This window comes from Tiliqua scincoides, chromosome 3, assembly GCF_035046505.1.
Source record: "Tiliqua scincoides isolate rTilSci1 chromosome 3, rTilSci1.hap2, whole genome shotgun sequence".
Lineage (NCBI taxonomy): Eukaryota > Metazoa > Chordata > Lepidosauria > Squamata > Scincidae > Tiliqua > Tiliqua scincoides.
In genome coordinates this window covers 150752639-150767647 of record NC_089823.1, presented here as the reverse complement: position 1 = coordinate 150767647, position 15009 = coordinate 150752639, and the positions used below count along the sequence as shown (strand labels likewise).

The 15009-nt window shown below is 42.0% G+C and overlaps 1 protein-coding gene across 1 annotated transcript in view; it reads left to right on the top strand.

The window, feature by feature from the left end:
* CTNNA3 (catenin alpha 3) overlaps positions 1-15009 on the top strand; it is an 808499-nt gene that overhangs the window by 21856 nt on the left and 771634 nt on the right. The window contains exon 4 of the mRNA XM_066622270.1: positions 12349-12515. Within this exon, the coding sequence (XP_066478367.1) occupies positions 12349-12515 (167 nt within the window). The remainder of the gene's footprint in view (positions 1-12348; positions 12516-15009) is intronic.

Here is a 15009-nt window from a genome sequence, read left to right as displayed (position 1 = left end):
TTTTAATAGGAATTTTGTCAGGGTTTCCTTCTGGCATTATGCAAAGAAAGATAATGCAATAAAAACCTACATCATGCAACTAGAATTGTTCAAGCTAATTATAAGCAGACAGAGAACTGCAGCACCATATAATCTAGTTTTGTAAATGCTATAGGGCTGCAATCCTATTCAGTTTTACTTGGAAGTAAGCATCATTGAACTCACTGGGACTTACTTCTGATTGATATGTATAGGATTATGCTGATCAGTGCTGTTAGTCATATAGACCTGCAAAAGTCTATCTGGGGTATAGTATGCTATCCAAACATTTACAGGGGGGCCCCCGTATCCACAGATTCACTTCCATGGATTGGGTCCGCAGCCTCCCCAATGCCCCCTCTGGAGGCAAGGGGAGCGCCCCCACCGGAGAGACTTTGTAAAACTGGAAGTGATGTTTTTAATGCCTTATTAGGCGTTAAAAATGTCACTTCCTGTTTGAAGTTGCTTTTTTTTGTTTTAGGAGTCAGTCTGAGCCCATCAGAGGCTGCAAGCAAACACACGCAGTCTCTGCTGGACTCAGAGGATCCTCCAGAGGGGATCTACTCCTCTCACCTCTGGAGGGTGAGGGGGCATTCCCTGGTTCACTTAACTGCAGGGGGGTTCCAGAACAGAACCTGGATAGTGGGACATGCCTGTAATTCATTTCTTTTATATATACATACTGCTTTTCAACAAATGTTCACAAAGTGGTTTACATAGGAAAGAGCTAGAATTCTTGTATAAAAGAGCAAATACTTTAAGGCGGTGATCACCCAAACATTTTAGCACCAGGACCCACTTTTTAAAATGAAATCTAAATGACTCACTGAACAAAAAAAGTAATCTAGAAAGAAACATTTTATTTAGCATTATTAATTAATATTCTGAGGCTGCCAGAGACCTAACATACAGTATGTGTGTGTAGACATTTGCTAGACACTCCTTAGAATTGGGGTTCAAGTACTGTTTCCCCAAACCTTTATAGTCATTCCACAGTAACCAGTAGGCTGAACTAGATAGCAAGATCTGCAGTTAGGAACTTCCAGGCCAGACAACAGGCTGAAATTTGGTCCATGCTAATTACTAGAGAAAATCAGAAAATATGACATTTTAATTTGGGGTATAACATTGCCTCTTACCACAGGTTAGCATTCCAGCTAACAGTTTTCTTCTGCAGACCAGACAAGGGTGCTTGCGAAGTGGGGTTTGTTGTTGTTGTTTCAAAAACTTTTTGTGACCCACCAAAAATTGGCTTGTGATCCACTGGTGGGTCCTAACCCACAATTTGGAAAACACTGTTTTAAGGCACATCATGGAAATATGAAGGAACTAACACACAAGGGTGCTAGAATCCATCTCTCTTCCCAGTGACCCCAAACTTTTTCCAATTTTTATGGGCATTGTATGGGCATTTGAAAAGGATATTTGTATGAGCATACAAAAATTGTATGAGCATTTGGGAAGGATGTAGCTCTGCTCCCTGATGATCTTGGGATTTCACCGCAGAGTCTTTTGGTTATACAGAAACTCTAGCGGGTTATTCTTACTTGGAGATGCTAAATTACAAAATGAATTATCTATCCTTGCATTAGTGAAACACTTCCCTCTATGCACAGCCTTTGAAAAGAGCTTCATTATCAATTTCATATATTTTTTATTTCAGATTATATCTCTGACTTATGAAATCCTTTCTAATAGGAAAGGAAAAAATAACTCAAGGACTCAAGAAAAATGACCCAAGGAAAAACTAATTCAAAGAGAAAGAAGACAATCTTTCTATGGTGAAAGATTTAAACTCTGCATATCAAACTACAGTTTAATTAATGGCTTGTTATGGAGTCTGATGTTTAATAATTGTAAAACTAGGACAGCAATGTAAAGTATTTCTAGGATAATCTTTTGTGCATTTTTTTCCTTTCTCTCCTCCCCCAGGCAGGAGTGCTTCAGGCATAGCTCAAATGCTTGGTATCTATTTCCATTAGTTACAGCCTATATATGGTCTCGAAGACAACAGCTGCACAGCTTGCATTATTTCCATCTATTGCCTTGTCAGTATTGCATGCAGTTAGTTGCTATCACATCTCAAGTATACTCTTAGATAAACTTCACTAATCACAACTCACAAATCGCTTAGAAATAAATATGGTGTACTTCAAATGTGGTTTGTTCTTGAACTGAAAGGTAATGGAAAGATATGGATTTGACATTTTATATTTGATGGCAACTGCTTCTGTAAGGAAATTAACTTGAATGTAACTATGGTATAACTGGTATAATTAGTGTAACTGTGGTGTAATTGCATGTGGGTGACAAATTGCACACTGGGCAGTAGATTTTTTTCCTTTTTTTGGTGACACACCAATTTTGGAGAGCTTTCTTCTTACCTTACGACAGCTTAGGACAGTGGTTTATTCTACTGATTCTTAAACATGGGATCATGGTTAATCTGTGTTCTATATTTTTTGGTTAGTTCAGTCAAGTTGCTCGTGCAGCCATTTTCAACCACTGTGCCATGGCATACTGGTGTGCCGTGAATGGTCTGTAGGTGTGCTACAGGAGTTTGGGGGAGGGTCATTTATTAGTAGGGCCACTGGAGGATGTGAGCCCCCTGCTGGCAGTACAGTGTGTCTTGTCAATTGTCAAAAGTTTGATAGTGTGCCTTGACAATTTTAGTACCTTGTCAGTGTGCTGTGAGACAAAAAAGGCTGAAAATCACTGTGTTACTAGTTCAAAAAGCTAAGGGAAGCATAAGTTCCAAGTCAAGAATGGGATAAGTAGATAAGTTAAGAAGAAGGCATTAGCGGTGATCAAGGGCCTTAGGGTCCAATCCTATCCAACCTTCTAGTACCAGTGCAACCGCAATGAAGCTCCGAGGTAAGGGAACAGACTAAGGAGTCCTCTGTGACTACCTCCCTCACTGCAGGGTAGAATTGAGCCTTAGGCACGCACAAGGGCTTGTCTATACAAAGCAGAGCTGTTGACAGCTGTTTTTCAAACTGGGCACTCATCTGCTTCATGCTGCTCTAATTTGTGGGACTCTACTGAGTTTCAAAAACAGTATCATGTTTGGCATTGGGGGTAACATGTTCACAATTGGTTTGTGGCTCCTTCTAATTTTGGCAATTACTGAACTAGACCAGGGTTCACCCAAACCCTGGCCCACAGGCCAGATCCAGTGTTTGCCTATATACCTCCCCTCTGTGAGCAGCCCTTACTTTTCAACTGTTCTGCTGCTTCTTCAGCCATGTGGGCATAGGGATGCTCTGGGCAATTGTGTCTATGGCTTGACGTCCCAGCAGGCTTTGCACCAGATGTTCGGGCCATAGACGTGACTGCCCTGAGCATCCCTATGCCCACATGGCTGAAGAAAGAAGCAGCAGAACGGTAAGAGCTGCTCAGGACAGGGAGGGAGTTTTTGTTATGCAGTAGTCTCTAGTTTGGAGATCCCTGAACTAGACCATAAGATTCCAGCAGCAAAGCAATAAAATAATAATATTTATAAGGAGTATTGCATAACAACTCTGGTTTAATGACAAGAGGCTGCATTCAAGATAGCATTTTAATAGCTGAATACATTGATGACATTTTATTTAGTAATAAGAAATGGCATTTCACTGCTGCATGTGTTTACTGCTGAATACTGCAGTATTTATTGCAGAAAACATCCCATATTTCACATGTTCTTACCACAAAGAAATATGAGTTACTCATAATATTTGTTCGGATGAATTAAACATTGGGGCAATGCCAGGCCAGGTTGGCCATATCACGAAACAAGGTGAAATAGATACTTCAGGCAGCAGTTTACAGAGAAGGTACCATTTTCCTGCCTCCATTTTTCCTTTGTGCATTATAAAAAAAGTGAACAGGAGACAGGTTTAATTCTGATTTCGCAGGTGCAAAATATGTCTAAGCCAAGTACTGATACCAGGAGATAACAAGACTAGTGAAATCTCAATAGACCCATGCTTGTGGCTTATTCAGTTAAAACTGATGTTCTCTTGGTAGTAGAACTGGGAGTGAAAAATAGGAAGTGTGAACACAATAAAGTTGGAAGAACAGATGGCTCTGCCCAGGTTGGAATTAAGCAGGCAATAAAGATAAGTGAAGCTCAAGGTAACCTGTTATTACCTTCCATTTAATGGGGCAATTCTTCATTCAACAAGGTACTGGTTGCAAAAAAAGCAGTAAAAAGAGCCTAACCTAAGAGATGAAAGAGAAATCTTAGATTTTATTTCAGTAGTAAGAAATTCTTGTTAATGAAATACTGGGACAGCAGGATGTATCAGCAGAAAAAAAGACATGATATGATCCCTAGGAGGGCGCAAGGGTCCATGAGGTTGCCAGTTCTTCTAGTATGAAGATGCAAGCAGGACAGCTGCTAGGGATCTTGTTTTCAGCTTGGAGGCCTTTCTGATTCCCCAAACCCCCTTTTGCACAGTGACTGCCCAGCAAAACAAAGTTATAGCTAAATGTGAGTTTATGATATAAAAGTAGTGTAGCAAGTCTACTTTCTATCAACAAGGAACATCAAAGAGAGTTTTTTTGGATTAAAAGTTCAAAATTTTTATTATCTGTTTAACAGTAGGTTTGGTAGTTATATTACTGTGGTACTGATTTCAGGATGAATCCTCTTGTTCTCTTTAAAGGGAAGTTGGTGCATGGCAGGGATATGCAAATTCACTGTGGCTATATTTGAGTCGAGTCCCTGCCCCCTTAGACTCAACTCATGAACAAGTCTTAACGGGTGACCATGGGGACTTGTCCAGAGTGTGTTTGGGACTCTATTTGACTCAGGAGTTTTTTTAAACATATGTGTCAGGCGCAGCTCTGTGGAAAAAAACAGCTCCTGGTGGTGTGTGTGTGGGGGGGGGGAGGGGGTTTCATTTAACAATCCCCTGATGCCCCAATTCATCTGTAAACAAAGTGCAGAAAGTACCAACTGGTTCCTAATGAACCCTGGCCACGAAACACTTCCCCCCATTCACATGATGCCTTCAGAAGGTGTGCCAGGCATGCCAGGGCACGAAGCAGCAGGGACTGGGAGGCGCCTGAGCTCAGCAAGGCAGGAGGGAGGGGGACAAACTGCATGAGAGCGGGGTCAGAAGAGGCAAGTGGGAGGAGGATCAAGCGCAGCAGCCAGGAGGTTTACCACTATGACCCAATCCTTTGCAGTTGTGCAGCAACTGTTATCCTGCACATGCCTGATCTCGTCTGATCTTGGAAGCTAACCAGGGTCAGGCCTGGTTAGTACTTGGATGGGAGACCGCCTGGGAATACCGGATGCTGTAGGCTTATACCATAGTCTTTTGATACTGAAGGTTGCCATCCATTTTGCAACTGTACTCAGAAATTGTCCCATTGTGGCTGGTCATTCAATGAGCCCACTGGAGCCATGAGTTTCTCTTCAATTGTTAGGAACTGCTTCCTCCCCCCGCCTTCTCCCCTAAGTTGTCCAGGGGAAAAAAACCTTATTCCAATGATTATTGGTTCCTTCAGAGATGGATAAGAGAGCGCACTTCTGCCTCCCTCCTCCCGCCTCCTGCTTGATGCAAAACCAAAACATTAACTCTTCCCTGCCACCTAGCTGGAACTTCCCTGCTGCTTGCCTAGTATGAAGATGGCCCAACAAGATCTTTTGTGTGCCAAAAAAAGTAAGCAAGCACACCCAGACACAGACAGATGCAAATCTGCACATGTGGGGCCTCATTTCTGAGTCAGTGGCCTCAGACTCTAGTCAGTGCCACAGTCTTTGACACACATGACTGAACTGTACACAAGTCAACAAACAAAAAAAAAGAGTTTTTGCGGCTCGGACTTGAGTCACCTGACTTGAGTTCCCATCTCTGGTGCATGGTAACGGTCAGTCCCACCACCTTCCTGACAAAACAAGCCTAGAACTGTATGATACCTCCTCAAAGGACCCATCACCAATCTTAACACCTTTGGCAATCAAGGGAAGTCAAAGGACATTGAAATCCTCCTCACAAGACTACCATTTGGGAAGGTGCTCCATTAAAGGAGGCCACAGATTTGTGGAATGCACCTGATTGGTCACATCCCCAATTTCAAATACTCCAAAATTGCTTCTTGGATCCCAGAAGCAGACAGCAGGAGCCTGACTACAAGATGCAGTATCTGTCAAGCAATATGTTGTCTTTCATCCCTGAGCTGTGCTGAGAAGGAGAAAGTCAGAAACAATAGTGGTGGTGGGAATGAGCCAGTAACTTTCATTGTTGGTCTAAATTAGAGATGCCCCAGTCTGCTGAGGACCTTTGCCTTTACCACTTTAAGGGGCAGGGAGGAGGGAATGCAGCAACACAATCCCCAAGATTGCACCACTGTCAAAGTGGTGGTGGGTTGTGATTGTTATTTTCGCATTCTCCGCAGCTTGGGGAGTCCTGCAGAAGCTTCTGCGAGGCTCCCAGCACTCCTGGGAGCTTGCTGCTGCATTATGTAAGTAAAAGAAAGCCCCCAAAGTGTTGCAATCCTGGGGATCATGTCACTGCATTCCCTTCTCCCCTGCCAAGACATAACTTGGGAGTTTTACTCCCGAGAAGTTTGAGAACCCTGGTCTAAATTTATGTTGCAACAACCTAAAGAGGAAAAGAATTAAATTCTAGAGTTCAAGCCAAAATCTAATAGGACTGTACTATTATTTTCCGCTTATTACAGTCATGCATATTTAGGTAATGATTTAACCTGACATTTTCTTACTTCAAGAATAAGTTAATTCGAATTAGTAATCAACTGGTGATTAATGTTTGAGACCTCTTGTGCTTGGTTAAGGTCCCAAAGTCCTATCTTTAGACCTCATTTCTTTTACACATATCATAACATATCCTTCAGAGAAGAGTTCTCTTTTTTGTATCCTATTAGAAAAGATGCTTTTAATTGCCGAAAGTGAAACACTGGCAAGTAGGCCTAAGAGTCAGGAGGATTCCAGTAATTGTGTACAGTTGGGAATGTTGATAGACATCTTCACTCCTTGTAATGACAATAAGAGCTTGTTCCCCTACCCCAACCCTTTGATCATGATGGAGGCATTTTGATGGGCTGATACAAGTTCTGCCATTTCCCACATACCAAATACTTTGCAGACAACAAACCATTGAACTGGTTAGAAAATCAAAAGTAAGTTGAGGACAGTATTTATTGATCTTGCACAGGCTGAAAGAGGTAGAAACAATGAGACAAAATGAAAATAAGTGTACACTTCATTCTTAATATGCCAGTTCATATGCAGGTTGTCTGTGATGATGTTGAAGTTTTCCATTGGAATCCTTCAGCTGGCAAATCCTTCAGTTCCTTACTGCTAACATTGCTCAGAAACTTTGGAATGGCCAGCTTGAGGGCTTCAGAATGAGTGACAATTTTCCTGGCAGAAAGAACAAAGCTTTCTGACTCTTTGTGGAAGGAGATAGGAATGTCTGCTACTTTCAGCTTAGGTTTCTGGCTAGTAACTAAAAAAAGATATCTAGAGGAGAGCAAGGTGTGGGCCAGAACAAGCAAGGGAGGAAACAGATCGTACAATTCTAGGCATACTTACTTTCAGTAAAATTAATGGAACTTACTTTCAATTCATGTAAATAGGTTAAGGACTGTAGTGTGTTAACTATAGAAAAGGGTATGTGGGTGGGTAGGGAAAATGTTCAGTGTGGTTTCAGATGACAAATTTTGGCATGATAAAAACAAATCAGCATGCACTCATCCCCATGCATGCTGACTCAAGTCTGCCTGTGTCTAGGTGTGCATGCTTAGCCCAGGGAGGGGGAGGAGGGAGGGAAGCGGGGGGAGAGGCAGTTCATAGCAATCATGCTTTTCACTGCATGACTGCTGTGAGGCGCTTTGTTGTTACTTTGGCAGGGGAAGCCTCACTGAATGACCGGCTGCAATAGAACTACTTCTGAGTAGAGTTGTTAAGGATCGGGTCATCCTGGTAAGCCTCACAGCTGCTGCATGTGACCCTCTTCCCGCTTCTGTCCCCGCTCTCTTACAGTCCTTCCCACCCCTCCCATCCTGTTTATAGATGGGTGGGGACATCAGGGGAGAGTTTAGAGTGAACTCCAACACATGCACACACCCTGACAGCAGCCCCGTTTCCTTCTGCAGAGGGCTTTTTAAGGAGGGGCGATGACTCGAGTCCTCTTGAATCATGAAGGGGTGACTCGGCGACTTGGAAAATGCCCCCATTATGAATTGTTTTTGAGTTGAGTCATGGGGGTGGAGACTCTAGACTCAACTCGAGTCACGCTACACTGGGTCTTCCCCAGGTTGTTTTTAAGTTGAAGACTTCCTGCCTGAAGTGGTGATTTGTCTCTGTAGCAGTGATTTGAGTAAATTGACTCTTCCCAAATATCAGGTCAGCTCATGTTAATCACAGTCCCTACTGCTGAAGTTCAATGTCATTAAAGAGTATCAGGTGGCCATGGACCAATTTCTGCAATAACACTCAGGTACCTAGACACATCTTAATAAATTAGATACAGTGTGCCAAACAGAATGGGGAATATCTTGAAATATGACTTTCGCATGTCATGGTTTAGTAATCTGTCCAAATAAAATAGTGTATATCAGTGGTTCTCAAACATTTTAGTACCATGACCCACTTTTTAGAATGGTAATCTGACAGGACCCACCGGAAGTGATATCATTAATCTCAAAGTGATGTCATGGCCAGAAGTTACATCAATAAGCAGGAAAATTTTTAACACACCCCATATGACCAAATAAAATCAAATAAATAAATAAATAAAGTATAAGTTTAAAATTTTATTTTAAAAAAAATTCCACAAACATCCCAAAGGCTACAATCCTATCCACACTTATTCAGAAGTAAGTGGCTATCATTGTTAAAAGCATAAATAGAGTAGCCTGTTAAAAGTAAAGATCTGTAACATTTCTCCAGATGCAGTCACATACCATGGTAGCATCAAGTCTAATACATTTAAAATACACATTGATTTGAATGGGGGCCCACCTGAAATTGGCTTGCGACCCACCTAGTGGGTCCTGACCCACAGTTTGGGAAACATTGCTGTATATGGATAATGATTGCAGGAATGCAATGACTCTAATACCGCAAGCAGCAAATTAATGATTATGAGATAACGATAAGGGACAGGATAATCAATGCTGAGGAAGAACAGCACAGAATTTCTTCTAGTCCAATTGTGGGAATATCTGTACCACTTTAATGAAATTTGGGGATAAGAAAATGCATATATGGACAACGTTATCTCTTATCATTCATTCTTGGATCATCAAAGCTTTGCTGTTTTGAATGCAGAATTAATCAGTTTTTTTCCCTTCACAAATTTTTCTGTTCTCTTTTCTTTCTGGCCTGCAGTAATAAATTCTCTTTGCCAAGTTAATCAGTTCTCCCTTGTCCCATTTTTCCCCATCCCTGAATTCAATGATGTTTTTTCTGTGCCCAACAAATCTATTAGCTCTCCTGCAGCAATTCTTCAAAGCTGCAGCCAGTACTTCTTCCTTGGCTCAGGAGATACAACTTGAAAACAGTTTAATGTATTGATTCTTCTTTCTTTTTATTCTTGTGAAACACTTCAGTGGAAAAAAAAAAAAGAAATACTCTGCAAAAAGAAATGGGGATCATTTCATTTTTGCTCTTGGCTTTGGTGGAGCAAAGCAGTTATAAAGCAAATTAACATTCTCAGAATTGTAATGCTGGAAGGAACCAGAAGGTCATAAAATTTTACCCCACCATAGGGCCACACATAGCATCTGTTAGCCTTTCTTTCCCAAATTAACAGCTGCTTCATACGTTATATGTTTTAAAAGTGTTTAAAACATGCTTTTAATGAGCGTGTGCACTGGAGTGAGCTCCTTCTGAGGAGGTGCTCCTTATGATATACTCACAGATTGGAAGATTCATGGCTTCTATGGGTACTATGTGAAGCGGCCCATGACTTGCATAGTACAGTGTGTGGCAGTAGGGGCAGCAGGAGGTGATCCACCACTTGATGCTGCCTCTGCAGCATACCCCTCACCCACCATGCAGAAGGCATTAAGCCTGCTTCCTACCTCCTCACCTTCCTCCTTTACAGTCCCTTTAAATAAAACAGGAACATGCTGCATTACGCAGTTCCTATCTGTGCAGTTCCCTGTTTAAAGGAACTGCAAAGGAGAAAAATAAGGAGGTAGGAGGCGGCCTGCTGTCTTCTGATTTGCTTCCTGCTTGCTCAGTTCATGGTGGGCTGCTGGGAGGTGGAAGCAGATATGTAGTGAAACGCACCCTAAGTCTCTTTGCTGCAGCCAGTAGCTTGCTGCTTATTCAAATGCAGCTGTCATCTCACACTTGGGCCATCCCTATGTGGCAAAAGTAGACAGCAGAAGTGCAAAGATTGCATCAGACTAAAAGTTCTCTTGGAGTAGACTAGTGGTCCCCAAATTTATACAGGGAAGTTGGGAACCATGTAAGTAGTTGCAGGGGAGGGATGAAGGCAGAGGTGCGATTGCCAGTATCACGTCACTGCCAGGGAGGAAAGGTAGGTTTTGGTACTTTCCAGGGGCAGTCCCAGCTTTCTGGAGGGGGTGCGGGGAGCCCACAGATCTGCAGGGTGATCTTATGCATGTGTGCACATGCACACACATGAACTATATTGAATTTTGCAGTGAATAGCCAGAAATTTATCTGACAATAAACTAACTGCAAGAACATATAAGAAATCCCACAATGTAAAATTAGGATCAACTTTATAACTACCTGTCCTGCTGCCACCATGACACTTGGCAAATCTTTGTCAAACAGATCTGTAGAAAGGAAACACACAAAAGCACACAAAAATTCAAAAGGAATAACATTCATCCACTTGACCACAGAGGGATGGCAAGTAATAAGCTTGGCAATCAATATGACCTTCAACTAATCCTGTGGTTCCTTAGTTAGGGGAAAGAAAAGCATAAAGACAAAGGAATGGTGCTTAACTGGAGAAACCAATATCAATCAAAAAGAACTAGGACATAAAAACTTTCCAAATATGATATAGAAATGCTGCAGATTGTTACAGAATTTCAGAGATAATCCAGACAGGATGGAGGTACTGTTGGCCAAAAATTCTGCTAATTTGGGTGTAGGAATTTGATTGGTTTGGGATGGGGTTGTGCTTTACACGAAGAAGTAAGTACATCAATTAGGAGCACTGCTGGGACTGATACTATTCCTAGTAGTAGTGGTGCCCAGGAACATTTTTCAGCAGCTACAAGTGATGCACCTGTTGAACCTAGTAATGGTAATCCATGCCCCTGATACATTCAAGTTGGATTATTGGCTTGCACTCCATGTGGAGCTTCCTTTGAAAAGCAGTTGGAAGCTCAGCTGGTTGAGAACATAGCGGCAAGATTGCTAGTTTGGGGTGAGAAGTTCAGTTCATATTGCTCTAGAGTTATTTCAGTTGCTCTGGTTTCCAATTTGCTTTCAAGGTCAGTTCAAGGTTTTGGCTTAACCTTCTAAGGCCCTAATGATACAGGACCAGGATCTCTCAAGGACCACCTCCACCCCTATAAGCTTGCCCAAATGCTCTGCGTAACAGCTGAAGGTGATCCTCTCCGTGTCTGACGTTCAAGGGAAGGGAATATGTGACAGGGCCTTTCAGCTATGATGCTTAGATGGTGGTATGCTGTCTCCAAGAAGGTTAATTTGTTTGCATCAGAGTTGCCTTTTGTTGTGGAGCTAAGAGAGCATTTGGCCTCCTTTAATTGCTGTTGCCATTGACTAGTGGTTCCTTTTTCCCCGTCTCGTGCTGCTTTTACAGTTGTTTTCTTTCTGCTTTAGTTTAAAACTTTATAACTGTGGAGTGGTTTTTAACCACTTTTTAACAGCTAGGCAGAATATAAATATTTTAAGAAGCATAAATAAAACACAGTTTCATGTTGGCATGTGATAGCATTGCATGTCAAATTCTTCCCATGACTAGTTTTGAGTGGAGTTCTTTGATGAAGTGATTGCATAAAATCACATTTATAAAAAAATATTTTCTGAGGTTCTGGAGAAACCTAACTCTGGTGTATGTCACTTGTTGACTGTCATCACAGCATGATTGCTTCCTTCATGACCTATGAATAACCCATCAGAGACCAAATATTTCATATTGTCATGCTGTTCATTGGGAGACAGATCACAGATTGTGTGAGATGTAATAAAATGACATATATCCAGATATGAATGAATCCTAAACTGCTGGTGATTTTCCTTGTCAATAGCTTGCAAATAAAACTAGTACTGTACAGTTAAAACTGCTAAGGTTCCATGTGCATTATGAGTTTCCTCAGAGAATGAACTACTACGCTACTTGTAACTTTCTGTTGTAGGTGAAGCCTTAAGGGAAACAGCAACAACATTTACAGAGGACCCTTGTTGTTTGCCTAAAAGGGAAGCAGTTGTGCAAGTAGCACGAGCTCTTCTTACTGCTGTTACAAGACTTCTTATTCTAGCAGATATGATTGATGTGTCATACCTTTTGCAGCACTTAACCACGGTAAGTAACTTTGGTTGTTGATAATGGAACTGTACATTTCATATTCTTGGTTATCAAGCTGATTTTTTCTTTGCATGTGTTTGGACCTTGTTTTAGGTGTAAAAATATTCATCCTGTTAAGCCATGGTACTTTTAGCTACTAATGGAAAGAGGGGGGGAGAGGGATAGGGATGGAGTCCCCATAGCTCAGTTGCTTGTTTGTGGAGATGCCCCATAACTTACAACCTGCCATCTCCATCTGATCAAATGCAATGGGAGTACTATATTGTGTTTTAATTAATTTGGGATACAACCTTTTGGGATGTTCTGTCCTATGTCATTGGAAACAATGGGAGCTCAGTGGACTGTGCCCTCTTCTTATTTACCAGGCCTCCCACATTTACAGCCCAATCCCAATGGGGCTGCCATGCCACAATACAGCGGTGCCAAAATGGCCACTGCTGTATTCTGTGGGGCCAGGGGGGCAGCTGGAGGTCTCCTTGCAATAAGGGAACAGTTGTTACCTTATCTTGTGTCGAGCCCTGGCAGCTCCTAGTGGTCTACTTGGATCTGGATCAGCTCAATAGCTTTCAGGCCTGGGATGGGGGATAGGATGCAGTGGCAGCCTCTGCTGCCATCCCTGCCCTCCTCTCGGGCCTGAACCACCTCCTCCCTGCCCATTGTCCCACTGTTCCCTCTATCCTCCACATGTCCTAGAACACCTCCCTGCTGCTTGGCAGGGAACTTACCGCCCATGGCTCTAGGTGGTTCTCCTACTGGCACAGGGGCCCAGCGCCCACCCATACTGGCCTCCCTGCTGGTGCCTTCATCCCTCTGGTCACCACAACATGCCTTATGTGATGCTTGTGACAGCCATCTCCCGAGCCATGCATGGCTCTGGCCAGGAATAGGATGGGGCTGTTAGTCTTTACTGGTTTTAATTCCTGTTTGATGTTTATAGGCTTAGACTTAGTGTGTTGTTTTCTTTTAACTCCAGACTTGAGGATGTTGGCTGTGGAGAAATTTAGCATGACTTTTATTTTAGGATAAGTTTATCTTGCTGTTTTTAGGTATAATCAATCAATCAATCAATCAAACCTTTATTAGGCATAAAAATTAACACATAGTATCTCTAAACAAACCAATATATAAATATATGTTAAAAAAGCAAATAAAGATAAAGGTTAAAACACAACAATTTACTTGCGCGGTAACTCCAGGTTGCTTAGGACCAACAGATTAGCCCTCTTCAAGTTACTCAGGTGTAAAAATTTCGCAACTGGAAGGGTCACGAATGACCCTTCCAGATTTGTTAGAATCTCCCGCTAACAAAAATTGTAGGCAAACATTCTCAGAAAGACCTTTTTTAGTTCTTAATAATGGGAGAAGGTACTGATCTCTAGGCACTTGATTGCCAACACAGTGCAAAACAATGTGTAAAAGAGAGTTTACCTCTCTAAGGCCACAGTTACAGACTCGTTCTTCCTTCGGGGCATTTCTAAACCTGCCAAGTAGGTCTTTAGAAGGCAACACATTGCAGCGAGCTAATGTAAAAGCCCTCCTTGCAAAGGGGCACTCCAAGAATGTCAGATACTTTGGTTGTTGACCAAATGTAATACTTAGGTGGAAATTCAGGGGCGAACATTTTTTGTGTGCTGCACCCAGAATCTCTTGCCTTTCTATATCAGTTAATCTTGTTATCAGGAGCCTAATAGAAACCTCAGGTGTAGCAGCTCCTTGTAGATCTGCCTCAAGGCCCATTTGTCTGATTTTCTTATAGAAAAGAGCAAAGCAGGGAGATAACAGTGGGTCAGACAGTATCCCTTTTAACAAAGGGTTTTGATCAGCCCTGAAGCACACTTTGGCCCAGTATTTTAAGAAACGGGACCATGCTAGAAACTCCAGCCTATATTGGCCTGTCTCCAGGCAGAGTGCTGCATAGGGAACGCAATGCGGAACACCTAAGATTTTGTATAAAAAATTTGAATGGATCTTTTCAATCAAATCATTTAATGCTGGCATCCATATAGGAATGCCATACGAAATTTGAGGTGTAACTTTAGCATTAAACGCTTGGAGAGCAGCTGGAACAAATTTTTAGGTATAAATTGTGGTTATTACATTGTTTTTATCCCTGTGAACTGCCTTGTGTAGTTTGCTTTGGAAAGTCAGCATAGCACTCCTAGAATGCAATCAATCAGTCTTTAGGAATGAGAGTCGAAAGCAATGGTCGCAGTTCAACCAAAGTTAATGACACTAAATCCCACTGAAATCAATCAATGTCTGTCTGTAAAGAAACACTTTTATCTGCATTTTAAACACATTTATGGTTAGGCTTTGGAGGAGTGAATTCCAGTGATATGGTCCCACAACCCAAACTGTCTTGCTCTGGGTCTTCATGTCTCAATTATCTAAGCAGTTAGTACCTGTATACCTCTCTAGAGAGCCACTCTATAGAACTGGGGTCATAGAAGAGAAGGCATTTCTTAAGCTATTTCTGCCCGACGTTGCATAT